This window comes from Hyperolius riggenbachi, chromosome 9 (assembly GCF_040937935.1).
Source record: "Hyperolius riggenbachi isolate aHypRig1 chromosome 9, aHypRig1.pri, whole genome shotgun sequence".
Taxonomy (NCBI): Eukaryota; Metazoa; Chordata; class Amphibia; order Anura; family Hyperoliidae; genus Hyperolius; species Hyperolius riggenbachi.
In genome coordinates, this window is record NC_090654.1 from 245,060,110 (window position 1) to 245,087,457 (window position 27,348).

Sequence of the window (27,348 nt, forward strand, 5' to 3'; positions counted from 1 at the left end):
CGAGGTGAAAATAAACTGATGAGTAAAACAATTGTATATTTTATGTAATATTTAAATCTAGTTTTTAAGTTTTTACTGTTTCATAGTCTCTGCCCAATGACACCTTCATTGAAGTATGTCAGAGCTCAAATCTATGAATTATTGACCCTTTTTATCTCTTTCCTGCTCCAGGAAGCCATTTACTGACAGGACAGTATTTTATGGCTGTAATAACTTATCATTGAGGGTTATGCTATAGTCTGACCCAGTCCGACCCGGTCCCAACCCGGATAGAAACTGTCACTTGCATACCTAATGTTTAACTCTTTGGAGCAGAGAAAGAAAAAAGGGAACACAGTCTAGTCATTTCTGTGCTTGGCACTGTACATACACATGTCCATCTCATCATGTCACATGTCACCTTGGTTGTCCTTTAAAGCAAAACTGAAGCGAAAATAAACTTATACTGACTTGTATGTGTACTAAGGATAATAAATAGGTTGGAACATTTGTAGCAAAGAAAATGGTCTAATTTTTATTTTCAGTTATATAGCTTTATTCATAACATTGCATCAGACTGTCACAGTTGCAGTGTAAAATCCACAATCTATCTTTTAAGCTGTAAAACAAAGCAGAGCTAATGACCCTTTGAACTTCCCTGCAGTAAAACCTTATCTCAAGCTGTCTATCACTGTTTCTTGGTTATTTCAAGTACATCTGTAACCCCCCTCAGGAGGGGGAAGCCTCGGGATCCTAATGAGGTTTCCCCCGCCCTCTTTAGCCTCAGGGATCCAGCGCTGGCAGCCCCGAAATTTTCCCTGACAAGCACTGCACAGGTGCAGCAGAGCGCAGCAGTATTTACCTTCAGGACGTCAGCGCAGGCGCAGTAGAAACTTTCCGATCAGGCTCCAGGGGAAAGACTCGAGCCCGATTAGGTCTGCGCTACTGTGCAGATGCGAGTCGCCTGCGCAATAGAGCGGATCCGATGGGGTTTGGCTATTGCCCGCGGATTCCGATCGGAACGTTTCTACCGCACTGGAGGCCAAAAGGTAAATATTGCTGCATGTGGAGTTTGGGGGCTGTCAGCGCTGGATCCAGGAGGCTGCAGAGGATGGGGAAGCCTCATTAGAATCAAGAGGCTTCCTCCTCCCGAGGTAAGTACAGCCAGCTGTTTTTCTTAATTACAGATTTCCTTTAAAGAGGATCTGTATAAATAAAAACATCCCCTGGGGGGATCCCTACCTTGGGAGGGGGAAGCCTCTGGGTCCTAATGAGGTCTCCCTGCCCTCCTCTGTCCCACGGTTCCAGACTGTATTGGACTTCTAAAGGATGAGGGTGGGAAGTCAATGGTGGATGATCAAGGCAATGCAGTTATTAAATGCTTCTGTCTTCACAAGGGAAACAGCACTCTTGCAAATTACAGATGCAGAAAAGTCTCAATCTTCCAATTGTAATATTAAATACTTAACGCAGGAAGTGAAGGCAAGACTAAATAAATAAAAATAGACAAGGCACCTGGCCCGGATGGCATGCATCCTCGGGTCCTAAGGGAATTAAGTTCCATTATCGATAAACCCCTTTATCTTCTCTTTTGTGACTCTCTTTCAACTGCCAGAGTTCCGGTAGATTGGCGTACAGCCCACATTTTCTCATTATTTAAGAAGGGCAAAAAATCAGATCCGGGAAATTATAGACCTGTAAGCTTAACATCAGTTGTGTGCAAACTATTTGAGGGGTTACTAAGAGATACTATACAAGACTTAATAGTAGAAAATAGTTTAATTTCTCAGCATCAGCATGGGTTTACTAAAGACAGGTCCTCCCCTTGAGACTGGGGAGGAGGTTCACCTTCCAGCAGGACAACGACCCTAAACATAAAGCCAGGACAACAAATGAATGGTTTAAAACAAAACATATCCATGTGTTAGAATGGCCCAGTCAAAGTCCAGATCTAAATCCAATCGAGAATCTGTGCCAAGATCTGAAAACTGCTGATCACAAACGCTGTCCATCTAATCTGACTGAGCTGGAGCTGTTTTGCAAAGAAGAAAGTCTCTAGATGTGCAAAGCTGGTAGAGACATATCCTAAAAGACTGGCAGCTGTAATTGCATCAAAAGGTGGTTCTACAAAGTATTGACTCAGGGGGCTGAATAATTACGCACACCCCACTTTGCAGTTTTTTTTTTTTTTAAATGTTTGGAATCATGTATTATTTTCGTTCCACTTCTCACATGTACACCACTTTGTATTGGTCTTTCACGTGGAATTCCAATAAAATTGACTCATGTTTGTGGCAGTAATACGACAAATTGTGGAAAACTTCAAGGGGGTCGAATACTTTTGCAAACCACTGTAAATGGCAGATGAAATTCAATGTTGAAAAATGTTAAGTCATGCATTTTGGTCGTACCAATGCTAGACAGCACCATACAAAATAAATGGGATACAGATGGGGACATCAAACTTGGAGAAAGACTTAGGAGTACTCATTGACAAGTTAATTAATTGTATTCAACAATGCCAAGCCGCTGCAGCTAAAGCTAATACAATTTTTGGATGCATTAAAAGGGAAATAAAAACTTGAGATGCTAGCAAAATATTGCCTTTGTTTAACACTCTAGTAAGGCCACATCTGGAATATGGAATTCAGTTCTGGGCACCACATTACAGGAAAGATATTGCAGTTTTAGAGCAGGTGCAGAGACGAGCAACAAAATTAATACGAGGGATGGACGGTCTCACTTATCAAGAAAAGTTAGATAAACTGGGTTTATTAAGTTTAGAGAAAAGACGCCTTAGAGAGGATCTAATTAACATGTATCATCAGAGGGCAGTATAATACCTTGGCGGATGAGTTTTTTGTCCCTAGGCCTTCACAAAGGACTAGAGGACATAATCTGCGCGTGGAGGAAAACCGTTTCAGCCATTTATTTAGGAAAGGGTTCTTTACAGTAAGAGTGATTAAGATGTGGAATGTATTGCCACAGGAAGTAGTAATGGCAAATTCTATATCTGCATTTAAAGAAGGCTTAGATTCTTTCCTTGCATTGAAAGACATCCATGGCTACAATTACTAGGTAATGCCCAGTGATGTTGATCCAGGGATTTTATCTGATTGCCATCTGGAGTCGGGACGTAATTTTTTTCCCTTTTGGGGCTAATTGCACCATGCCTTGTAAGGGTTTTTTGCCTTCCTCTGGATCAACAGGGATATGTGAGGGAGCAGGCTGATGTTGTTCTTTGTTCTCTGGTTGAACTCGATGGACGTATGTTTTTATTCAACCCAAATAGCTATGTAACTATGTAGCACTGGCAGCCCCTGAACAACTGAGAGGTTCATATTCACCAATCGCGATCCGGCGCAGTAGCAGCTTTCTGATCGGCTCAGGCGCAAATAGCCAAGCCCGATCGGGTCGGCTTTACTGTGCATGCGCAGTAGATTGGATCCCGATTGGGCTCGCTATTTCCACCTGAACCGATTAGAAAGCTGCTACTCCGCCAGATCGTGGTAGGTAAATATTGCAGGTGCTACTGATCCTGCGCCACCTCCGACATCCTTGTACTGTAATAAAGAAAAGAAAACCCCTGCAAAAAATGGTAAACATCAGGCAAATTTCCGCTTTGGCACCAGCTTGCTGATATTTTATATGTAAGATAATGGCGGCACCAGATTTGTCCAGGAGCCACATGCGCCTGCTCTGCCTGATACCAGCTTATCAACTTTTATGCTGGGTACACATGATGCATTTTTTTGGTCGATTTTCCAGTCAATCTATTTTCCGGTCGATTTCCAGTTCGATTCTCTTATCCTTTCTTATATATTTCAATTCACTTCTATGAGAAATCGATCATAAAAATAAGAAAATAAAGATCAGACATGTCGGAAGTTATCTATCGAACCGTCTATCTGCCAAAAAACGTACGGTGTATTCCCAGCATTAGAAACTGGTTTGCCAATCCCAACTTCCCCCTCTGCTTTGGACTAATTAGCTTACCATGGGAATATTTTGGTCATCGCTGTTTAGAATCCGCTGTGCATATGGTTGGGGGAAATCTCCTCTTCCTTTATGTTGCATGCACCTTACAGTGGAATGTTCCTTTAATCTACTGTAAGTCCACTAACTCTGCTATATCCTTGTGACAGGCGGCCACAAAACTAGAGGAATATGAAGAAAGTCTGAAGAGCACCAAGTTGTGGATCGAGAATACAAACAGCTTGCTAAATGAGGAGATGAAGAACTGTACCGCCAAGGTTCTGAACAAGCACGTGACTGCTCTAGCGGTGAGGCCAATGGAAGCCTTGTGGGCACATTTCATTTCTGACACATACGCCACTCTGCAGGGCCAAGGCAGAGGCTGGAGAGGCTCCAGACTCAGGGCGCAGTGTAGGAGGGGGCGCACAATTCATTCAGCTGTCATTCCCAATTGTGTTTGCAGCAGAAAGAAATAAGAAAAGGGGATACATGACAGTGACTGCAAGCCAGATAACTAGAGATTAAGGTGTTGGGGGCCCTGGGGCACCTATTAGTCTAATAGCAATCAGTGTGTGAAGGCTGGGGTGGGAGGGATGGAGGGGCGCACTTTGCTATCTCAGCCTTGGGTGCTGAAGGACCTTGTCCCGCCTCTGCCACTCTGTATGGATAATGCAGTATCTGATAGCCGGTGATCAGCAAAGCAATGGAAAATGACGAAAAGCATCTTAATGCAAATTGGCCCTTAAGGCCCCTTTTACACTTGCATTGAAAACCTGCGTTGCATTACCCTGTTTACCCTTAGGGTAACGCTACAGCAATGGGAGACAATGCGCCGGAAGAGCTTGCTCCACATTCGAGCCGCCGCAAGGTCAACAGCCTGTTAATGGCGTACTTCCGCAACGATGCTTCGGTGGCACACACCATTGAAGTCAATGGCCAATGCATACATTTAAAATATGTTTGCGATGTTCATGCGCATAACTATGGAAATACAACCGAGAACCCCTGGAATCCCATTGATGAACTTCCTGATCAGCAGGGAGTATGTCACTGGGCAAGAGGCGTGCGGAGGGGTCGGCACTATGCATATAACCCTGACGGCGCACTCTCTCGTAGGGTCATATGTTTTTGGTTTTGTTTTATGCTGCAGGGGCATCGCACCTCAAACATACTCCACAAGTGTAAATCCGGCCTGAAGGTATTTTATAGATCACCTGTGAAAACATTTTGGGCCCAATTCAATTCACTTTTTCTCCAAATTTTCTTCTATGTGATATTTCCACAACTTGTCAATAAAATGCAGGCAAGAAAATGCTCAGAATAATCTTGACAGTACTTGTTCACCTACTCTTTGGTACTTTTTCAATTGCAGAGTGCTGATAAGTTATTTTAAACAGAAGATGAAAAATTATCTCCTGGGAGAAACTTAGGAGATAAAGTGAATTGGATCAGGCCCATGTTTTGAGCTAACTCGAGAGAGAAGATAATTGAATAAGGGCCAGTATTGTGTAATAAATCCAGGCCGAGTTTACAGGTGATCTTGTTGTGTTCTCCAGACCAGGAGGACCTTAAAGGGAAGGTTCAAGCAAAATAAAAAAATTAGTTTCACTTACCTGGGGCTTCTATAAGCCCCATGCAGCCATCCTGTGCCCTCGTAGTCACTAACTGCTGCTCCAGTCCCCCGCTAGCAGCTTGCTGACCTCGGAGGTCGGCGGGACACATTGCATACATTTTTACGCATTCCCGCTAGTGCAGGAACATTAACACATACATTTTTACGCGTTACTGGTCCAATGCGTACATTTTTACGCATTGGACCAGTCATGCGTAAAAATGTATGTGTTAATGTTCCTGCACTAGCGGGAATGCGTAAAAATGTACGCAATGCGTCCCGCCGACCTCCGAGGTCAGCAAGCTGCTAGCGGGGGACTGGAGCAGCAGTGAGTGACTAGGAGGGCACAGGATGGCTGCATGGGGCTAGTAGAAGCTCCAGGTAAGTGAAACTCATTTTTTTATTTTGCTTGGACATTCCCTTTAAAGGACATTCGAGGTGAAAATAAACTGATGACGAAAACAATTGTATCCATCCTACTTCTACTAAAATTGACTTTTTTAGATATCCCACAGTTTTATTTTATATTTAAATCTAGTTTTTACGTTTTTCCTGTTTTATTGTGTCTGCTCAAAGACACCTTCATTGAAGTATGCTAGAGCTCAAATCTTAATTATTGACACTTTTTATCTCTTTCCTGCTCTCAGAAGCTATTTACTGACAGGAAAGTATTTTATGGCTGTAATTACTAATCAGTGAGGGTTATGCTATAGTCTGACCCAGTCCGACCCGGTCCCAACCTGGACAGAAACTGCCTCTTGCATACCTGATTTTTAACTCGTTCAGGCAGAGAAAGAAAAAAAGGAACACAGCCTAGTTATTTGTGTGCTTGGCACTGTACATACACATGTCTATCTTATCATGTCACATGTCACCTTGGTTGTCCTTTAATAAATCAAGCTGTTAAACATGTTTTTGGATTGGAAACCTACCCTAACAGTTTCTATTTGTCGGTGAGCAGATAGCGCTGGATGACTCTGAGCAGAAGGAGCTCCTCTTGGACAAAATCTATTCTGAAGTAGATCTTCTGGCTGTCATCTTTGAGACCGATAGCATTGTGGAAAGCCATGGAGAAGTGAGGAACCAAGTCAAGGATCTCCAGCAAAGACTCTTGCAGGTTCTTCCACAAATCCAGCATTTAACAAGTGTAAGACCATCATTTCTCTAAAGACTCGTACTTCCTGATCTGCTTCTTATTTCTTTTATTTATACGATTTCAAGATATTGGTCATCACTTTACAGAGTTCACATATCACTATCCCTCAAAGAATGCTGATATTTGTATATGTCTATATTTTCGTTACTGGATCATAAACGTTTATTTCTCTGACTACAGGAAGTGGGTAGTATTGAGAGCGAGGTTAAAAGGATGGAAAAGAGAGTGGATTCTATTAAAACTATTTTGACATCCAGTGAAATCGATGAGATGTCACCTCGAGAGCACTACAAGAATGGACAGGTGAGAATTCACATATTCATCATGACCCAAAACCCAGCTTTGCAAACAAATAGGCTTACAGGAGCTCTAAAGTTCTGTACACCCTAGATGGTTCTCGGCCAAGGCAGCTGATCAAGGCCCCAGTGCCCCTCTTGGATGTGTTGGCCAAGCACTGGCTAAGGACATTGCTCTCATGCTTGCCCCCTTATCTTGCACCACACCATGGCTGTCATACATGAAGTGATTACAGCACTTTTATCATTGATACTACACTTTGTCTTGCCTTATTGGTTAAGCCTAATTGTCTATTTACAATGACTCCACTCAGGGCAGGTTCTGGACTTTTTGCTGCCTGAAGCAGACTTGTGAAGATTACTTTTCCAGTGGTATAGGAGGGTTTCGGTGCTCCTTGTAGTGACATTGTACTTAAGAATACCTAAGTAAACAGAGAGTGTATATACAAGTATATAAGGCTATACTCACAAGAGTGGGTGGCAGATAAATGCAACCACCGTATAAGCCAGCGTGAAATTACCGTAACCGGTTATGCTTGGTTTTCCAGGTCCTGCTGGAAGCTGGATAGTCACTCTCCTGGGTTTGTAGTTTTTAGGGAAAAAACAATTACCTCCAAAGGAGGTTTATCTGGATACCCGTAAGGATGGAGATGCCCAAGTGTAAAAATATATATTAACGTCTAATAGTTAAAATAAGAATGAGAGGTCATTTCTTCCTTCTGACAACAAAAACACCAGTACAACTGGAAACGTATTTATTCAAAACACAAAATAGACAATGCGTTTCACGAGTACTAGCCCGCTTCCTCAGGTCAATACACAGTGCTGTGCAGCAAGGGGATTAGGCTATGGGGCGTCTCATCTCATTCTTATTTTAACTATTAGAAGTTTATATATCTTTCTACACTTGGACGCCTCCATCCTTACGAGTACTGTGCAGACAGTATAACACATATTGCCTTTCACTGTGGTTTGCTTAGTGTCCTATATTGAAACAGCCTAGCCTCTCATAATCAAACAGTTCATTCAGATACCTATCAAAGTAATGTGTCTCCTGAGAGCTGAGTAGAGAGTCTAGGGACAGTCAAATACATCTTCAACTTGTGTCTAATACCTTATCTGGCTGTGCACATGCAGTCATTAGAACAATGGTGAGAGAGCAGACAGATATATTTCTATGGACCCTGCAGGCAGCCTCTGCTCTGCGTCATTCAGTGTATATTTGCCAACTTCCCGCCTTCTAATTGCAGCCTCCCTGAAGCATGTGATTCACTCTGTTTCATGCAAGAACTGGCCCTGACTCCACTTATTATGTCTTCTATCCATTTCAGGTGATATTGGAGAACATAGACTCCATTAGAGGGACTATTGCAGAAATACAAGCCTATGGACCAAGCCTTGCAGTATTTGCCTCCGGTGTTCAGTCTCTGGGTGTGTTCCGGAGAATGGGGAGACTCCTGAGAGAGGCTGAAATGCTGGAAAGAGTCACCAAGGAGCAGAGTGAGCTTCTAGAGGTATGATGTTGATGTATATAAGCATCTCTATGCAGAACTGGATCTCATCCTTTCTGATACCAGTGACAGTTCACTTACTTGTGGCTCAGACCAGAGGCGGACATAGGCTCGTGCAGGCCGTGCAGCCGCACAGGGGCCCCATGTCCTCTAGGGCCCATGCAATTGCACCAGTTAGGGCCTGATTATCCTCTAGGCTTTTTTCCATGTATTCCTCTCTGTAACTCAATAGAAACAGTGATAATAACTTGAACCCCAGTCAGAAACAAGTTTAAAATGTGTGCTACATTAATACAGTACCTACAGAATGTGACCTAGCTTCATGGACTTTTATGTTATCGGAATCGTTTGGATCCAACCATGATCTGTTATGACCACGCCCACTCACATGGGGCCCACTTCATTTATTCTGCACAAGGGCCCATTGTTGACTTTGTCCGCCACTGGCTCAGACCATGTGTCACATGACTACGAAGCTTCAAGCTGGAAGGAGGAGCCACTGGAGTCACATGAAGTGTGATGTAAACCACAAGTAAGCGAACTCCCCATGATCCAGTCCGCTGCTTTGGGTACTGAGGTGCGGTGTGCAGGAGAATTCGGGTTTCCAAATTCAATCTCCCAAATTTGAACACTGATCGTAACCAACATTTTTGCCCTCTATACTTTTTTGATGAATGAATATATATGTAGACAGCGCTCCTCTTCTTACATCTCACCCTGCAGGATTAAAACCTGGACATAGTGCATTACTGTTAAACTTAACACACTGACACCCCAGTGCTTTATAGTGCTCCACACTTAGTGCAACGATCCACACGGCCCCTACAGAAATGCAGGCTCACCAGATGTAATCCACCTCGTTTTTCAGGTGGGTCTCTCACATGAATCAATAAGCCAACGAACTAGCAGCTTCAGATCTCCAAAAGAGTTTAATCCAGATTCCTCTTAAAATCACAATAAAAACAACAAGGCCAACATAGCGTAAAACCATAAAACAATAGCTGCCAATGCCCTGCGCTAAGGTGCACTCACGTCATAAGGATGAATAATGCGCATATCAGGCCTCACATAAGCCTTGCGGTGTCACCTCCAATGCGGTTTCGGCGTCCCGTCTCCGCTATGGCGCTTCCTCTCGTGTATAGGTTGTAGCCGGCTCGCGTTCCCCAACCTGCTCCCAGTGACGTCAGGCGCTCCAAGCTCCGCCTTATGCGTTTCGTCCGTCAAGGACTCATCAGAGCCTCTGATGAGTCCTTGACGGACGAAACGCGTAAGGCGGAGCTTGGAGCGCCTGACGTCACTGGGAGCAGGTTGGGGAACGCGAGCCGGCTACAACCTATACACGAGAGGAAGCGCCATAGCGGAGACGGGACGCCGAAACCGCACTGGAGGTGACACCGCAAGGCTTATGTGAGGCCTGATATGCGCATTATTCATCCTTATGACGTGAGTGCACCTTAGCGCAGGGCATTGGCAGCTATTGTTTTATGGTTTTACGCTATGTTGGCCTTGTTGTTTTTATTGTGATTTTAAGAGGAATCTGGATTAAACTCTTTTGGAGATCTGAAGCGGCTAGTTCGTTGGCTTATTGATTCATGTGAGAGACCCACCTGAAAAACGAGGTGGATTACATCTGGTGAGCCTGCATTTCTGTAGGGGCCGTGTGGATCGTTGCACTAAGTGTGGAGCACATGTGGAGCACGTGTGGAGCACTATAAAGCACTGGGGTGTCAGTGTGTTAAGTTTAACAGTAATGCACTATGTCCAGCTTTTAATCCTGCAGGTTGAGATGTAAGAAGAGGAGCGCTGTCTACATATATATTAATAGACTGATCTGTGGATTTATGATAGCGAAGACTCTGAACTGTGTGGAAATACGCTTAAAACAAGTAACCAGTATTTGGAAAGTCGAGTGGGTGGGCGCACTCTGCACCATTATAATATATACTTTTTTGATGTATCAAAGGCAATTTTGGAGCAATTGCGCGCCAATACGAAGTATAAGAAATAAAATTGCTTTTTAATAGCTGTACAAAACTATTTTGCAGCAATTTTTCAGCGTTTTCCAGGACGAATTTTGGTGATTTTTACGTAAATCTGAAGCCAATATTAAAAATAAACCCAGATACTTACCTAAGGAGATGCAAGGCTTTGAGTCCTATAGAGCCTTCCTGTTCCTCTCATGGTCCCCACATTCCAGCGCTGGCTCCCCTGTTCAAATATCCCACCGCGGAGGCTTTGAAAGTCTTCGGGAGCCTGAGTGCTCTGGAGACAGCGTGCTCGCGCATGTGCAGTACAGAGCGGCCCGTCTTCAGGAGCGCTCCGGCTTCCGAAGACTTCTAAAGCTTCGGGGAAAGGGCAGTCTCTGACCAAATTCGTTGGAGACTGCCAACAGCGGAGCCAGCACAGGAATGACGAGTCCAGGAGAAGGACGGAAAGGCCGTATAGGACCCGGAGCCTTCCCTCTCCTCAGATGAGTATCATCATTTTACATTTGGCTTCAGACTCCCTTTAACGTAACTTTTTGAGATTACAAAGAGGGACACTTAAGCCACGCCCTGCCACACCCCTGATCACGCCCCCCAGTACACCCCTAGTCACGCATACCATCAAGATTTTATAAGAAAACCATGTTGTTTTATAATTCAAACCACACTGGTCCTTTCTATCCTGGTTCATTTTCCTTCATATTAACATTTGAAAATGAGAAATATATCAATTTATGGGAATACAGTTTAGAGCCAATTAAACACATTTTTCAGAAGATAATTACATATTTAGAAAGAGGGACAAAGTCCTGAAAGAGGGACAAATGAGGAAGGAGGGACAGAGGCATTGGGTTCCCAAAGATGGACTGTCCCACCAAAAGAGGGACAGTTAGGAGCTATGCCTTTAATGCTAGCGAAATCACAAGCATTATCTTTAAAAGTGCTTAAAATTACCAGAAATCACTCTGGAAAACGCAGTTAAAATCGCTACAAAAAGTGCTTAGCGATTGTGTTTTGGGATTTCTGGTGGGCCCTGCCCTTTACGTGTGAGTTCCTCTGAGGGACGGTTAGTGACATCATTGTGTATAATGCTGCAGAAGATGTTAGTGTTACATTAATACACAGCAATAATAATCTTTTATCCAGGATCTCTGTTAATCATAAACCACTTGTAAGACTTGTCAGCCCTAATCCAGCGTTTTGTATTGTTACAGCCGATCGTTAGTGAAATGGCAGAGCTGGAGCAAGAGCAAGAAAAGCTAAAATACCTCTCCAAGAATGTTGCCTATGAAAACCCTGAAGTAAGGGTGAGTAGCTGAGATATTTGTGTTAATATCACCTGTGTGTGCTTGTGTGGAAGCTGCAGACTTTCCCTGTGTGAAGAGATATAAAGTAGCACTAACTGTAGTGCTGTGAGAGAGACCCACCCTGCTTGGAAGATTAGACTGTGCACTTTTTTATAAAGCCCCGCCCCAGACACAGATGCCTTCCTAGACCTGTGTAGGCACACAGCTGCCAAGCTAAATTACTTCAAGGGAACCTAAACCGTAGGAAATAGAGAGTTTCACTTACCTGGGGCTTCTATCAGCCCCCTGCAGCTGTCCTGTGCCTGCGCTGGTCCTCAACGATCCTCTGTGACGTCGCTTAGTTTTGATTCTGCTGACTGATCAGTCGGCGGTCCACTGCACCTGCACGGCGCATCCTCGTACACATTCACATGGGCAAGAGCGTCCAGCGCAGACAAAACAAGAAACAGCCACTTTCATGCCTAAAAATGTACTTTTTCTGGTTGCAAAATAAAACAAGTAAAACAGCCTGGTTATTAATATGTTTTGCACTGTACATACACATGTTTATCTCATCATGTCACATGTCCTCTTGGGTACACTTTAAATAATGCTGTCCTGCTGATCCTCTGCCTCTAGACCCTAAACAAGCAGAACAGATATCTATGACAAATCTGAAAAGATTAGCTGCATGCTGGTTTCAGGTGTGCGATTAATGCTGAATACACACGATGCAGTTTCCTTTACGATTGGCGGGAATCTGACGATTATTTTCGTTATGTCCAATGTGCAATCCTCCTGTTCAATAACGGGATCGATTTTCTGCAGTTATCATGGAAAAAAATTGATCCTGTTATCTATCGGGAGCAGTTTGGACATGTACACACGATGCAACTTTCTGTCAGATTACCCGTCTGTCGGCCGGGAAATTAACATTGTGGGTGCCCAGCATTAGACCCTACTGACCAGAGAGATCAGCAGGACTGCCAGGCAACTTGTATTATTTAAAATGAAATAAATGTCAGCTTCCATAGGACTCACTTCAGGTTCCTTTTATTAGTTATTCCCTGCAGTACAGACCTACAGGACTGCAGTCTTCTGGAAATTATTTATTATGATAATTTAGAGGCACCTACACTCTATCCCCTATGCTATCAAGGCATTTTGTATTGATCTGAGGAAGCTGGCCATGACCCGTGAAACGCGTTGTCAGATTGCTTTCTGAATAAAAACTTTTTTTCCAGTTGAACTGGAGAGGAGGTAAGCGATTACCTCTCTTTTTACATACTTTTTATTTATATTTTAAAATATTAACATAGAACACACATTGGGCGCCTCCATCCTACTCATTTCTGGAAATGATGTGCACTGAAGGATCATAAAAAGATGATAGGGCCCTAGGTAGCAGTTTTGCCCACTGCTGATGATCACCTGGCTTTTTTTAAAAGATTTGGTGGGGATTACCATCCACCAGGCTCCTAGACTTTCTCCAGACCCTAGGCAATTGCCTAGAATTGCTTTGTGGATGATCCGGCTCTGAGTAGGACGTGTTCCTTACTGTAGGAACAGGCCACAGCAGTATAGCCAACTTTTCCATTCATTATTCAGCTGTAACAGGTAAACATACAGCTACAATAAAATCAATAATGACTTTATTGCATCTGTATGTTAACCTGTGACTGCTGAGTAAAGTTTGAACAAGGCAGTGAATACCCATGTCTGACCAACTCTGCTCAGAGAGTCCATAATTAGGGCCTCCTTTCCACAGACTGTTGAGCTGTGTGCTTAGCAAGCAGTTACCAGGCAGCAGTAAGCAGTTACTAGACAGCAACAAACAGTTACCAGGCAGCAACAAGCAGTTTCCAGGCAGCAGTGAGCAGTTGTGAGAGTTTGAGAGGCATTTTACTGACTATCAACAGTTCGTGGAAAAGAGGCCTAAAAGCTACCGATAGAGCTGATAAGTAAAATGCAAATTTTTCTAAGTTGATGCAAATGTTGTTGCAGTTTGTATGCAGATTGAAATTGGACCAACAGCTGCAGCAAACTGCCTTTGATTGATCCAGTTGCAACAAGTTTGCATGAAGTCTGTAAAAAGGCAAGTCACTCATTTAGGCCTATTTTAGGCCTCTTTTCCACGGACTGTTGATAGGCGGTGAAATGCTTCTCAGACTCTCACAATTGCTCGCTGCGGCCTGGTAACTGCTCACTGACACCTGGTAACTGCTTGTTGCTGCCTGGTAACTGCTCACTGCTGTCTGGTAACTGCTTGCTGAGCACACAGCTCAACAGTCCGTGGAAAGGAGGCCTTAATTATGGACTCTCTGAGCACCTGGAAACTGCTTGTTAAGCACACAGTTCATCTGTCCGTGGAAAAGAGGCCTTACTGCTGCATTTATTGGTTAAACAGAACCTATTGCTTGGAGTAGACTTATTAGACTTTTCTTCCTGTAAATAGTTTGAGTCAGTATTTTAAAACAGAGCTCAAGTCAGTGATGCGAATATATTGCATTTATTATTTAGAGTCTTATTATAAGACATTTTTAAAAATAATTTTGTATAAAAGAAAAAACTACAAAAGCACTAACTACTAAGAGTCAAAACAATATACAGTAATAATTATAACAAAATAGATGAAAAATACTGTGCCTGTTCCCTTCTGTTCACGACCAGCAGATTATTCAGAGCTTCTCATTAGCTACCATTGCAAAAAATGTCCCTGCTAGCTGAGGTAGCCCATGCTTTGGCATACATGTAAAGAGTGCTGCAGTAATTTGGGTGCCGTGGATAGGCGCTTGTAGAATATCAGTAAAATGACTGATGTTCTATTGGGCAATGGGTAATACCAAAGCAGAATACTGTATCTGTATATTTACAAATATTTGACTCTAAAGCCTAACCCTATTTTTACTTGAACCTTCCCTCTATCAACAAGGCTGGATTTATACTTTTTGTGCCCGTTGGCCAAGTTGTGTTGCGTCTCCCCTTTGTTGTGCAGCAGCTCCCCTCTTCCCATTCCATGTGCAGCCCCCTCTTCCATGTGCAACCCTCTCTTCCATGTGTATTATCCATGTGCAGCAGCCCCTCCCATTCCATGTGCAGCCCCCTCTTCCATGTGCAGCCCTCTCTTCCATGTGTATTATCCATGTGCAGCAGCCCCTCCTATTCCATGTGCAGCCCCCTCTTCCATGTGCAGCAGCCCCTCCCATTCCATGTGCAGCCCTCTCTTCCATGTGTATCATCCATGTACAGCAGCCCCCTCCCATTCCATGTGCAGCCCCCTCTTCCATGTGTATCATCCATGTACAGCAGCTCCTCTCTTTCATGAACAGCTCCCTTGAGCACCAGTTTCCCTTTTTTCAAGTGTTGCTTCCATTTTCAGCCTCCTCTTTCATATGTAGCAAAAACCTCTCCTTATCCAGGTGCCCCCTTGGGCTGCTGCTGCCCAAGGCCTGGGCCTTTGTGATCTTTACAGCCCTGTCTATTGATGTATTACCCTAACTGTTATTGCCGCAATTTCCCCCTGAAATCCGCACTACCTGCATTGCCAACACCCTCTTTGTCAATGTCCGTGCCAAATCAAATATCAATATCAAAAATGTTCATGCACCAAAATGACTCCCTGGGTGCCGCTATAGATGCAATTAACATTGTGGTCTTTGTGGCGCCCGTTTCACTGAGCTGCCGCAGGAGCCCAGGTTACCTGCTTTGCATGCATCGCCCTAGTTAGAAAGTGACCTAGAAGAAGAGCAGTTTGAAGAGCATGGCTGTTAGGTTGCTTACAGAGATCAGATGATAGTTGCACAGTTCAGTTATTTACAGATGGACTGTATAATATGATATCTGTATGGTCATCCTCCAAGTTCCAGGCTCTGCTCTGTATTTGGGTGAAAACGATGAGCTGGGTTGAGTTTTGGCATGCAAAAGCTATCATATTCCCTGAGACATTCAGGGGTGGGGTTGTCTCCTCCCCCTGTTTGCTTCCATTATTATTTTCTTTGTGTGCTTATATAGCATTGACATTTTCCACTGCACTTCATAGAGCACATAGTCCTGTCACTGACTGTCCCTCACAGGATCTCACAATCTAATCCCTAGCATAGTCATAGTCTACTTGTCTCGGGACATATTTTTTGAGGGGGAGCCAATTCACTAACCAGTATTTTTAGGGGGATAAGGGAGGAAACAGGAGTGCCCAGAGGAAACTCATAAACACAGGGATTGCATACAAATTCCATGCAGATATTGTCCTCACCCATGTTTGAAACAGGGAGCCCAACGCTGCAAGGGGAAAGCGGTATCCACTATGCCACCTCGCTGCTCCATAACAATAAAAGCGCATGCTCAGGCAATCCAGACATGCATGTTCATGACAGCGGCTAGCAGTAACCAGCCAGATTCTGTACCCTGAGTAAGCCTGGACTGGTAGATTGCTGTATAGCTACTTGGCCAACACATAGCTTCATTGTATTATGTTACGATGGATTTAGCTTGGCCAAGCAGACATGTCATTAGTGACAGGCTCCTACAGGTTAATGTCCGCATCCTTTGCATTTGGACTTCACTAAGCCTTTTGTGTGTTCATCTTCACTTTATTTCCTAGGAGAGGGCAGAAGAACTGAGAAATCATCTAGAGGAATTGAATCAGAAGAAGGAAGCTGTGTTACTGTCGCAGCGGAGCTCTGTCACTCAGCAACTAATGCATTTGCAGATGGAGCCACAAGAGCCGGACCTGGACACTCTCTGGTCTCCAGTAACTGAAGGCGTGGGCGGCATTGGTAACGAGGTAATAAGACCAGCTATTTCCAAGAATTTGGGGACTTGCGGGAAAGGCCTCACTGTTATAAATTTTGTTGGCGTTGAAATTCAGCATACCTAATTCAAAACACTCAAATACTCCCGTATGCTGCTGTTCAGCACCAAGCAAGTGGACAGGGTCAGGAGGAGTTCACTGGCTTGTGAGTCATGTGATTCTAATACTTCCCCCTTCCCTTTTGAAAGCAGAATGTAACTTAGGCCTCTTTTCCAAGAACTGTTGAGCTGTGTGTTCGGCAAGCAGTTATCAGTGAGCAGTTACCAGGCAGCAGTGAGCAGTTGTGAGAGTTTGAGAGGCATTTCACTGCCTATCAACAGTTCGTGGAAAAGAGGCCTTAGGTGTTTTGGGGTAGTCAGGTGTTTTTCATCAGCTATGCTGAATTCGAACACCAACAATAGTTATAAATGAGAAAGGCGTTGCAACCCTGTATCATTAACCAGGGTTTTCCCACCAGTATTGGGCTTCAAGATTTGCCCCACCCCCATGCACAGAATGGCAAGTGGAGTGCAGTGGTAACGTTCCTCTGGCCATGCAATGTCCTTCATCTTTTTTGCCTTCAAGTCTCTATGGCTCCAGTGGTGTCTTGGGTCACATGATGAGTGACGCCACTGTAGCCATGGAGACGGGGATGCTGAAGATGGAGGACAATTAATTGGTGGAGCATGGACTGGTGAGTTACCTCTTTGCAGACTTCGCTCACAGCTCTGCAGTACTGGGGGCCTGAATGAGGACTGCAGCAGGCCCCACTTATCGCCAGGCAGTTGCACAAGAGATGAAGCAGGGTGATGGGTTTACCGGCCTTGAGTGGGGCCCCAGAGGGATCCCTTGTCACATCCCTGTTATTGCTATCGGTGTTAGAGCTGTGCTCTAATATTCTATTTTTTCCTGATGTTTAGGCGAACAAAATGGACCCTTTCAGCCTGCCATCGCTGGTTGAAGAGGTGGAGGAATCCACACTGCCTGCAGAGGTAAAGCATATTTAGATGTTAGATTGTGGCTGGTGGTTTAGTGATGTGTCAGAACTTAATTAATTTCATCATCTGAATTAACGAACAATGGGGTTAATTCACTAATGAAACTCATGAATCCTCTTAATGCCTGGCACACGCCATGCAATTTCCCCCAAAGATTGAAGGGAAATTTTCTGTCCTTCGATAATTTCCAGCATGTCTTATCTGCTTCCGAACTAGAAAGGGATCGATTTAGTACAAAACTGGTCTCAAAATTGATCCCTTTCTTGATCAGAAGCAGCTTGAACATGCTTAAAATTTATCAAAGACGGGAAATTTCCTGTCCATCTGACGTGAAAATTGTTCAAGAAGCATACAAAAAAAAGGCATTACAAGGACTACAGTCTCTGTATAATGCAGGAGAGGGAGTATTGGTTGATTTTTGAGAGGTCAAATCACAAACTGTTACCTCAGTTACAAGTCCTGTGTGCTCGGGATAGATAACAGATGCAAACCATGGATCAATGGAGTAAAAGTAACATGCGGTCAGGCACTGCAGTTGAATCAGATTTATTCCAAATCCAAATGATGTGCAGAAAATTGCAAGTAGGTTGCTGCATACGATGGTAGGTGCATAAGCCACAATCATACAGTTTGTGCAAAAGTAACATCAAATTGGTAACACTTGTGTCCTACCATGACTGAGGTAGATGGGGGTGGGTGCAGGGCAAAAAAATGGGCAACCTAACAGCGGTTTCGCACGGCGGTGCTTCTTTCGAGACTGTTCCACTTGGATTCAACTGCATCAACAATCTGATTCTACAGCAGTACCTGACCGAATGTTACTTTTACTCCAATGATCCATGACGTGAAAGCTAAGTAACTACGGGCAGATCGCGGCCAGATGGATCGGAGATCTCCTCCAATGAACGATCGTTCCCCGATCCATCTGGCTGAATCTGCAAACGTCGCTTGTGCCGCTGTAAACAAACGAGCGTGTAAACTGTCATTTAAATGATTGTGGTAAATCCCACGAAAGTCAACCAGGATCAGAACGATCCTCAGCAAGTTAATTCGGCATGGCGGTTGTTCAAAAATTATCGCTACAGGTGGTGTGTGTCATGAAACATTGTTAAACTGATTTTCGTTATGTTGGGCGATATCCAGGAAAAAATAGTTTGTTGCAAAAAAAAAAAAATGATGTGGAAAAATCGCATTGTGGGTATGGGCGTTAATTTTTCAACTCCACTATATGGAGAAATTGATAGGATAAACGGAGATAAATTGTGAGATGAACACATAAGGAGGGATTAATCTTGAGATGAACAGATTGGTAAGGATCATTTATAACACACGTTTTGTAAATCAACCAGTGTCTCTTGTTCTGCACAGCTAACCTATCATGTACAAAAGTTTAAGTTTTTGGGCATTCTGTACTGTTATCATTTTAAATTAATTATGGGATTATTATTGGCCATTCGTACTTACATGGCGGCAGATGCCAGTCTGATTTCTCCAAACTAGCAGCAAGCTGTTGGAGGATGGGGACATCATCCACTTAGTGTTGCGGACGGATTCACATTGATCTCACTGACATAGATGACATGCTTATGGTTAATTATACCTGAATTACCTTTTCTCTGTAATATATCTTCTGGGCTGAAGCACACTCCTGAAGAAGTGCAATCTTTTTCACGAAACACATCAATTACATTTATGCTTGGCCTTAATTATTGTATTAATTAGGACAGCAATATTTACATACCCTACAGCGGAGATAATTGTTATACAATTCTCAATTGGATGGATGTTTTTTTTTCTGTGTGCTCTCGTTCATACAAGTTTATCTCATTTAAATCTACTGTGCAAATGTGATCAACTGCAAGACTCAAAGCAGCCTCTTTTTGATTACATGGCTGTTGTGTTCTTTTTTTGTTTATTTTTTTTGATCAATAATTGGTTAATTATGTACTATGGTAATAAAATCAAGGTGTTTTTCATTTTTGTTTACTGTTCATTGGTCCCAGATGTCCATCTTAGCAATTCATTATCATTTTTATGTTTATGCCCCTAAAAATCCCTTCTTTCTCATAATTAATATACCACACTACGGATGTGGGGCAATGTAGATTAATGATATGCTTTAATTTACAAACAATATTTATATAGGATATATATAGGTCTGTCTATAGCAGTGATGGTGAACCTTTTAGAGGCCGAGTGCCCAAACTACAACCCAAAATCCACTTTATTATCACATATTGCTAACACAGCAATTTATACTGAATACTGAGGTTTTAGTAGATAAAAAACGTATACATTAAAGGCCACTCTACTTTTTAAAATGCAAGAATAACCCCCATGTATGAAATGTAGAAATTACCACCATATATAAAAATACCAGCAATTACATCCACAAATGAAATGCAGTAATTACCCTGCATTTAAAATGCATCAATCACCTTACAAATGAAATGCAGCAATTACCCCACATTTAAAATGCATCAATCACAACAATAGATGGAATTTAGCTATCACCCCACATTTAAAATGCCTCAATCACCTCACATACGAAATACGGCAATTACGCCACTGTGACAGCCAGTTCCTCCCCCATATGAATGCCACCCTGTCTAAACCTCTTTAGAATCTCAGGAGGTAGGTGGCTACAGCTGGATGAGAGGTTAGGTAAGAAGGGTTTAATAGTAATTAAAAAACTAAAACAAAACAACTCTGCAATCTAGTGGTGGTGACGACCAGCAGCGTGTGTGCCCACAGAGAATGCCCAGAGTGCCACCTCTGGCACGTATGCCATAGGTTCACCACCTCTGGTCTATAGCTTTCAAAACTGTTGTCAAGGTAGCGAAGAAGTGGAATTTAGGCTGAGAGCCTGTTTCCACTAGTGTGTGGAAACCGGGCTGAATCCGCAGAGTTTCCCCGCAGGCAAATCGCGCTGGGAAACTCTGCCATAGGGAGTAATGGAGCCGCCGGCCGAATCGCTTGCGCTAGCGATTCGGCCAGCTTTTGCATCCAAATCTGTGTGAATCCCATGAGCCGTGCATGGCACGGCTCATGGGATTCGTCAGCGTAACCGCAGATCCGGAAGTAACGCCACGCGTCTCGCAGACGCGTGTGGCTGCAGTAGAAACGGGCCCTCACTGTCAGCTTTGGAAGTTCTCAGTTGCCGGCAAATTAAAATGGAAATATACCTTTTAATAATATAACACTAAAGACTTGTGCAGCTCTGATGTCTGTTTTTGATAGCTTGAAAGGGAAGGTCCAAGCAAAATAAAAAAATGAGTTTCACTTACCTGGGGCTTCTACCAGCCCCATGCAGCCATCCTGTGCCCTCGTAGTCACTCACTGCTGCTCCAGTCCCCCGCTGGCAGCTTGCCGACCTCGGAGGTCGGCGGGCCGCATTGCGTACATTTTTACGCATTCCCGCTAGTGCAGGAACTTTAACACATACATTTTTACGCGTTACTGGTTCAATGCGTAAATTTTTACGCGTTACACCACTAACGCGTAAAAATGGGTAGAAGCCCCAGGTAAGTAATACTCATTTTTTTATTTTGCTTGGACCTTCCCTTTAAGATCAAATTGAATTTCCTTTTAGGTCCCGTTTCCACTATAGCGTTGCGGAATCGCCGGCGAATCACCGCAGGCAAATCGCATGTGGGTGCGATTCCGCATGCGGTTTTTTGCTGCGATTTCGCATATTTTAGAGTGATGCGATTTTAACCATGTCACTGCCTGTGTGAATTAACATGGGTACCTATGCGAAATCGCATGCGAATTCGCGGCAAAAAACGCATGGGGATAACGCATGCGATTTCCCTATTAAATACATTGCGTGCGATTCGCCTGCATTCCACACGCAGGCGAATTCTGAGGGCTATGCCGCACAGCAAAACTGACAAGTGGAAACAGGCCCATCCACTTGTATTGGCTGTGCGAATCTGCATGCGGGCAACGCATGCGGATTCGCGATAGTGGAAACGGGCCCTTAACCTTACCATTGCCGGCTCAGTGTCATGTGACTTGATTGTAGCTGGGTGAGGTGATTTATGGCAGGCACAGTTAAATACAGCCGATCATTAGCAGGAGCAGAGCTGTGTTGACTATTCCTGGCGTGAAAGTATGCGGTCAAACTTGTTTCTCCATGTGATTGTCGTTTAGATACATTTCTTTTCACACTGACTTTGTGTCCTGATTTTACTATGAGCATCCAGCCTGCAAGGTTTACAGAGCCTTAATTGATTGAACTTGTGTGCTAAAGACTCTCTCTATACAAAACATTTCAGGTCGAGGGTAAACTTATCAGAGAAGAAGCTGACCTCAGCCTGCCGGGTGAAGAAGAGGTGAGTGAAGAGTCTCCTTCCTCTGTATGTTCACTTCTGTTATCTCAGATAATAGAGCTGCTTTACTTGTGTGCTGAGCAGGGACACATGACTAAGGCCTCTTTTCCATGGGCAGTTGATAGGCAGTGAAATGCCACTCAAAACTCTCACAACTGCTCACTGCTGCCTGGTAACTGCTTGCTGAGCATGCAGTTCAACTGTCCGCGGGAAAGAGGCCTGAAAGTCTTGGGAGTGTCTGTTCCATATAATGAAATTATGTTATGAATATTTAACTACTTCCCCTACCACAGATGTTTTCCCCTTCAAAACCACAGCAATTTGCACATCAAGCTCCTCCCATTCATTAGCCAATAACTTTCTCTTCTTATCACACTAAAATGATCGATATATTGTTTTTTTCGTAACAAGTAGATGTACAGAGGCGCCAAAAGGATAAAATATGCAAAAATGTTTAAAATATTCAGGTGGCGGCGGTGGACCGGCCACTCAGAAATAGACTCGATGCTGTCGCTTAAGATAAAGACAATTTATTCACATACTCCATGAACAGAACCGCAACGCGTTTCACGGGTATATTCACGCTTCCTCAGGCAATAAACAGACAGAGGCGCTATTCGTGACCTTGAGACTGTACTGTGTACTCCTGTCTGTTTATTGCCTGAGGAAGCGGGAATATACCCGTGAAACGCGTTGCGTCAACTTGTCAAGATATCCACCCTTGGTGGTTGGAAGGGTGACAAACCCTCCTTTCCTTCTTCAGAGAGCGACATCTTAATCCTGAGTGGGGACAGGTCTAATCTCCCCACCTGCCTATATAGTGGTTGCCTAAAAGGTAACCCATGTTTGTAAGTATAATACTTACTCCACACTAATTCTCCCTGATCCAATACATACTACACTATATTGGGCTCTCGGTTTCTCTTTTTTTTCGTAACAAATTAAACTTTCTTTGGGTAGCACTTTTCTTTTGCTAAGAATTTTTTTATTTTATATATATTTTACAGGGACGAAGAAGAAAATAAAAATTGAAAAGAATATATTTCTCAGTTTTCAGCCAGTATAGTTTAAAAAGAAATAGTTCTGTTATAGAGAAAACCCACACATTTTATTTGCCCATTTGTCCTGATTATTACAACATTTAAATTATGCCATAGCACAATGAATGGTGACTATATTTTGTGTTTTTGTATACTATAAAAATAATTACGAGCCCTTATTTGCAAAATTAATAGTAACATACCCTTATGATATACATATTAACCTCTTAGTTTGGTAAGAGATAGAAGCTCCTACAGTCTAATCGGACACATATTCATGTCCAGTGTTCCTGCTACGAGTTTGCGCACGTGTCCACCACTCATTTCCAGTGGAATTTACATGGCGGCTATTGGTGAAGGGGAACAAGTGTTCCGAGCCAATCACCGTGCCTGGAATGACCGGACATTACCCTGATCAGGGGCCATGTCCATTCATAATAACGAAAGTGAAAGAAAAAGTAAAAAAAAAATAAAAATTAAACCCTTCCTGGTAAGCCAGTATAGTGTTTGCAGCACCCTCTAGTGACTAAAAAGTTAAATCACAGTAAGGTATTTTTTTTTTACAATGAATACAATTAATCTCTTCCAAAGCTTGCTGGTTTGGGGTCAAGGGATCCGGCACCTCTGTACACAGGCCTGATTATTGGCTGAAGCAGTCGTTATCAGCTGCCTTTAATCAAGCGTGTGTATGAGGCTTTATCCTTGCTCATTCTAGCCTTTTCGTTCCTAAGTCTTTAAGCCTTTTCCTTGCTCAATCTCCAAGCCTTATGCTTCCTCAGTCTCAAAACCTTATTCCTTCTCACACTCCAAGCCTTATCCCTGCTCATTCTTCAAGCTTTATCAATACTCAGTCTTCAAGCCTTATCCCTGCTCAGTCTTCAAGCCTTATCCCTGCTCGGTCTTCAAGCCTTACCCCTGCTCGGTCTTCAAGCCTTACCCCTGCTCAGTCTTCAAGCCTTACCCCTGCTCAGTCTTCAAGCCTTATCCCTGCTCAGTCTTCAAGCCTTATCCCTGCTCAGTCTTCAAGCCTTATCCCTGCTCAGTCTTCAAGCCTTATCCCTGCTCAGTCTTCAAGCCTTATCCCTGCTCAGTCTTCAAGCCTTATCCCTGCTCAGTCTTCAAGCCTTATCCCTGCTCAGTCTTCAAGCCTTATCCCTGCTCAGTCTTCAAGCCTTATCCCTGCTCAGTCTTCAAGCCTTATCCCTGCTCAGTCTTCAAGCCTTATCCCTGCTCAGTCTTCAAGCCTTATCCCTGCTCAGTCTTCAAGCCTTATCCCTGCTCAGTCTTCAAGCCTTATCCCTGCTCAGTCTTCAAGCCTTATCCCTGCTCAGTCTTCAAGCCTTATCCCTGCTCAGTCTTCAAGCCTTATCCCTGCTCAGTCTTCAAGCCTTATCCCTGCTCAGTCTTCAAGCCTTATCCCTGCTCAGTCTCCAAGCCTTATCCCTGCTCAGTCTCCAAGCCTTATCCCTGCTCAGTCTCCTCCAAGCCTTATCCCTGCTCAGTCTCCTCCAAGCCTTATCCCTGCTTAGTCTCCAAGCCTTATCCCTGCTCAGTCTCCTCCAAGCCTTATCCCTGCTCAGTCTCCAAGCGTATCCTTATTCAGTTGTCCAATGCCCATTATGGAGTTCTACCTTTGTATATGTTAAACTGACAGCAGTGACCAATAACATCCTCCCTCCCAGTACATCCTCCATGTCCAGTTTTACACCTCTCCAGCAGCAGCGGGGTAAACAGACCGGCTTGCTCTCAGACAGGTACATTTTGTTCACATTTTGACTTAAACAGAAAGGTTTACCAAAAACAAGGCAGCTAAAAGCTGATGCTTGCGATGTTCCCACCGAGAGTCAAACATCCACAACAAAGACATCTTGACACGGGTACCATAGAACTCTCCTTTCTCTCCCTGTGAAGGAGGATGTGCTAATAAGATCGTCTGAGAATGGCGAGAAGAATACTTCATCTCGGTTTCCACTGAAAAATAGATGAGTCGCGGGACGGGAGAGTGCGCTCGGAAACAGGCGACTCTTTAAAATCCTCCTTTCCGAGAAAAAAAAAAAGGCGCTGATCAGTTTGGCAAGTTCATTCTGACATGTATCTCTGCGTACAATTTAATACCTTTTGTGTTACATCAATGGGAAAAGCCGTTTTACAAAACACTTTTTTTAATTTATTTTTTTCTAACACAAAATGCTAATTTTCATTTTCAGGCTATTTATTTCTTTTTTTTCTTTTTTTTTAACAATAGTTATAAATCCGGTACACATTCTGTTTGCAGTTGTGAAGTATGGCTCCATTAAATCACTTTTTATATTCCTTAAAACTTTTTTGTTTTTCTAGACCTGCCTGCTTTCCTGTTTAAAAAGATTTAAAGGGAACCTAAACTGAGAGGGATATGGATGTTTCCTTTAGGCTGGTTTCACACCAGGACGTTGCGTTTTAGGGGTCGTTATGGTCGCACAACGTGCCCCTAACGCAACGCCTGGTGCTCTCTAAGGTGGACGTCAGAGTGAGCCGCGTTGTGCAGCTCACTCTGGCGTCCGTGATGCGCACTCTTGGACGCATGCGGCATCACGTGGTCCCGCCGGGCCAATCGCCGCACAGAGCGGCCGCTCCAGGAAGTAAACACTGCACGTCACTGAGTGCAGTGAATATTAATTAGCCATGTGCTTGGCCGCTCTCCGCTCCTCCCCAACATTACTGCGCATGTCCAAGCAGTCTAACGCGGCTCTGCCGCTTACAAGGTACTGCATGCAGTACGTTGTGTAATGGCGCAGCGTTACTGTGTAACGCAACGTGGGCACTGTGAACAGCCCATTGATTTTTCATTGCTGTGCGGTGGGGTGCGTTACAGGCTGCTCTAACGTGCGCCTGTAACGTCCCACTGTGAAACCAGCCTTAAGGCTACTTGCACACCAAGACGTTGCGTTAGGTGCTACGTTAAGGTCGCATAACGTGCACCTAACGCAAGGCCTGGTGCTCTTCGATGTGGACGTCAGAATGAGCCGCGTTGTGCAGCTCACTCTGGCGTCCGTGATGCGTACTCTTGGACGCATGCGGCATCACGTGGTCCCGCCGGCCAATCGCCGCACAGCGGCTGCACCAGGAAGTAAACACTGCACGTCACTGAGTGCAGTGAATATTAATTAGCCATGTGCCTGGCCGCTCTCCGCTCCTCCCCAACATGACTGAGCATGTGCAAACAGTCTAACGCGGCTTAAGCCGCTGTAACGCCGTAGCATGCTGCACTTTCGGGAGAGCGTGCAGAGTTACATGTAACGCAACGGGGGCAGTGTGAACAGCCCACTTGTGTTACATTGCTGTACGTTGGGGGAGCGTTACAGGCTGCACTAACGTGCGCCTGTAAGGTCCCTGTGTGTAAGCAGCCTTAAACAATACCAGTTGTTTGGCACCCTGCTGTTCTCTTAATGCTGCATACACACTTGAGATAAAAGTATTTGGAAAAGGCAAGATCACAGACCAATTTTACCCCATTCCATGTAGTATGAGAGCCATACTCTACACAGTCTATTCTATGGAGCTGCACTCCCCATCAGATAAAATCTTTGCAAGATGCTGCACACAAAGATGCCCGTACACATTCAAAAGATCAGTATCTGCAAAAGATCTCTTCCTGCAATAGATCCATTCCTGCAAAATGCATTCATAGTCTATGAGATCTGCAGATCCTCATACACACCTTGTTTAACAGACTTCATCTGCATATCTGGCAATCATCTGCAGATCTGAAAATCCATCCTGTTGGATCTGATCTGCAGATGATCTGCAGATGATTGCCTGTTAAACAAGGTGTGTATGATGATCTGCAGATCTCATAGACTATGAATGCATTTTGCAGGAATGGATCTATTGCAGGAAGAGATCTTTTGCAGATAATGATCTTTTGAGTGTGTACGGGCATCTTTGTGTGCAGCATCTTGCAAAGATTTTATCTGATGGGGAGTGCAGCTCCATAGAATAGACTGTGTAGAGTATGGCTCTCATACTACATGGAATGGGGTAAAATTGGTCTGTGATCTTGCCTTTTCCAAAGACTTTTATCTCAAGTGTGTATGCAGCATTAGATGCAGTGGTGGCTGAATCACACACCTGAAACAAGCATGCAGCTAATAATCCAGTCTAACTTCAGTCAGAGCACCTGATCTGCATGCTTGTTGAAGGATTGTAGCTAAGGGCTCTTTCACACCAGAGCCCTTTTTCGGCGTTTTAACGCAAAGTCTATACTTTGCGTTAACCAAGGTAAAACCAAAACCAAGGTAAAAGTCCATAGACTTTGATTTTACCTTTCACACCCGACGTTGCGTTTTGATGCGTTGCGGTACGACGCACCCGGGCGCATTTTATCATCGGGAATCGGCGTTTCCCCTTC

The 27,348-nt window shown here is 43.9% G+C and overlaps 1 protein-coding gene across 7 annotated transcripts in view; it reads left to right on the forward strand.

Annotated features, from left to right (window-relative positions):
* The window catches only part of SYNE2 (spectrin repeat containing nuclear envelope protein 2), a 573,116-nt gene that overhangs the window by 282,219 nt on the left and 263,549 nt on the right, over positions 1–27,348 (forward strand). For all 7 annotated transcript variants that reach the window (XM_068254236.1, XM_068254237.1, XM_068254238.1 and 4 more), the window contains 8 exons: positions 4,125–4,262; positions 6,528–6,713; positions 6,903–7,025; positions 8,350–8,532; positions 11,729–11,821; positions 16,401–16,583; positions 17,510–17,581; positions 21,868–21,924. In XM_068254236.1, coding sequence (XP_068110337.1) covers positions 4,125–4,262; positions 6,528–6,713; positions 6,903–7,025; positions 8,350–8,532; positions 11,729–11,821; positions 16,401–16,583; positions 17,510–17,581; positions 21,868–21,924 — 1,035 coding nt within the window. The remainder of the gene's footprint in view (positions 1–4,124; positions 4,263–6,527; positions 6,714–6,902; positions 7,026–8,349; positions 8,533–11,728; positions 11,822–16,400; positions 16,584–17,509; positions 17,582–21,867; positions 21,925–27,348) is intronic.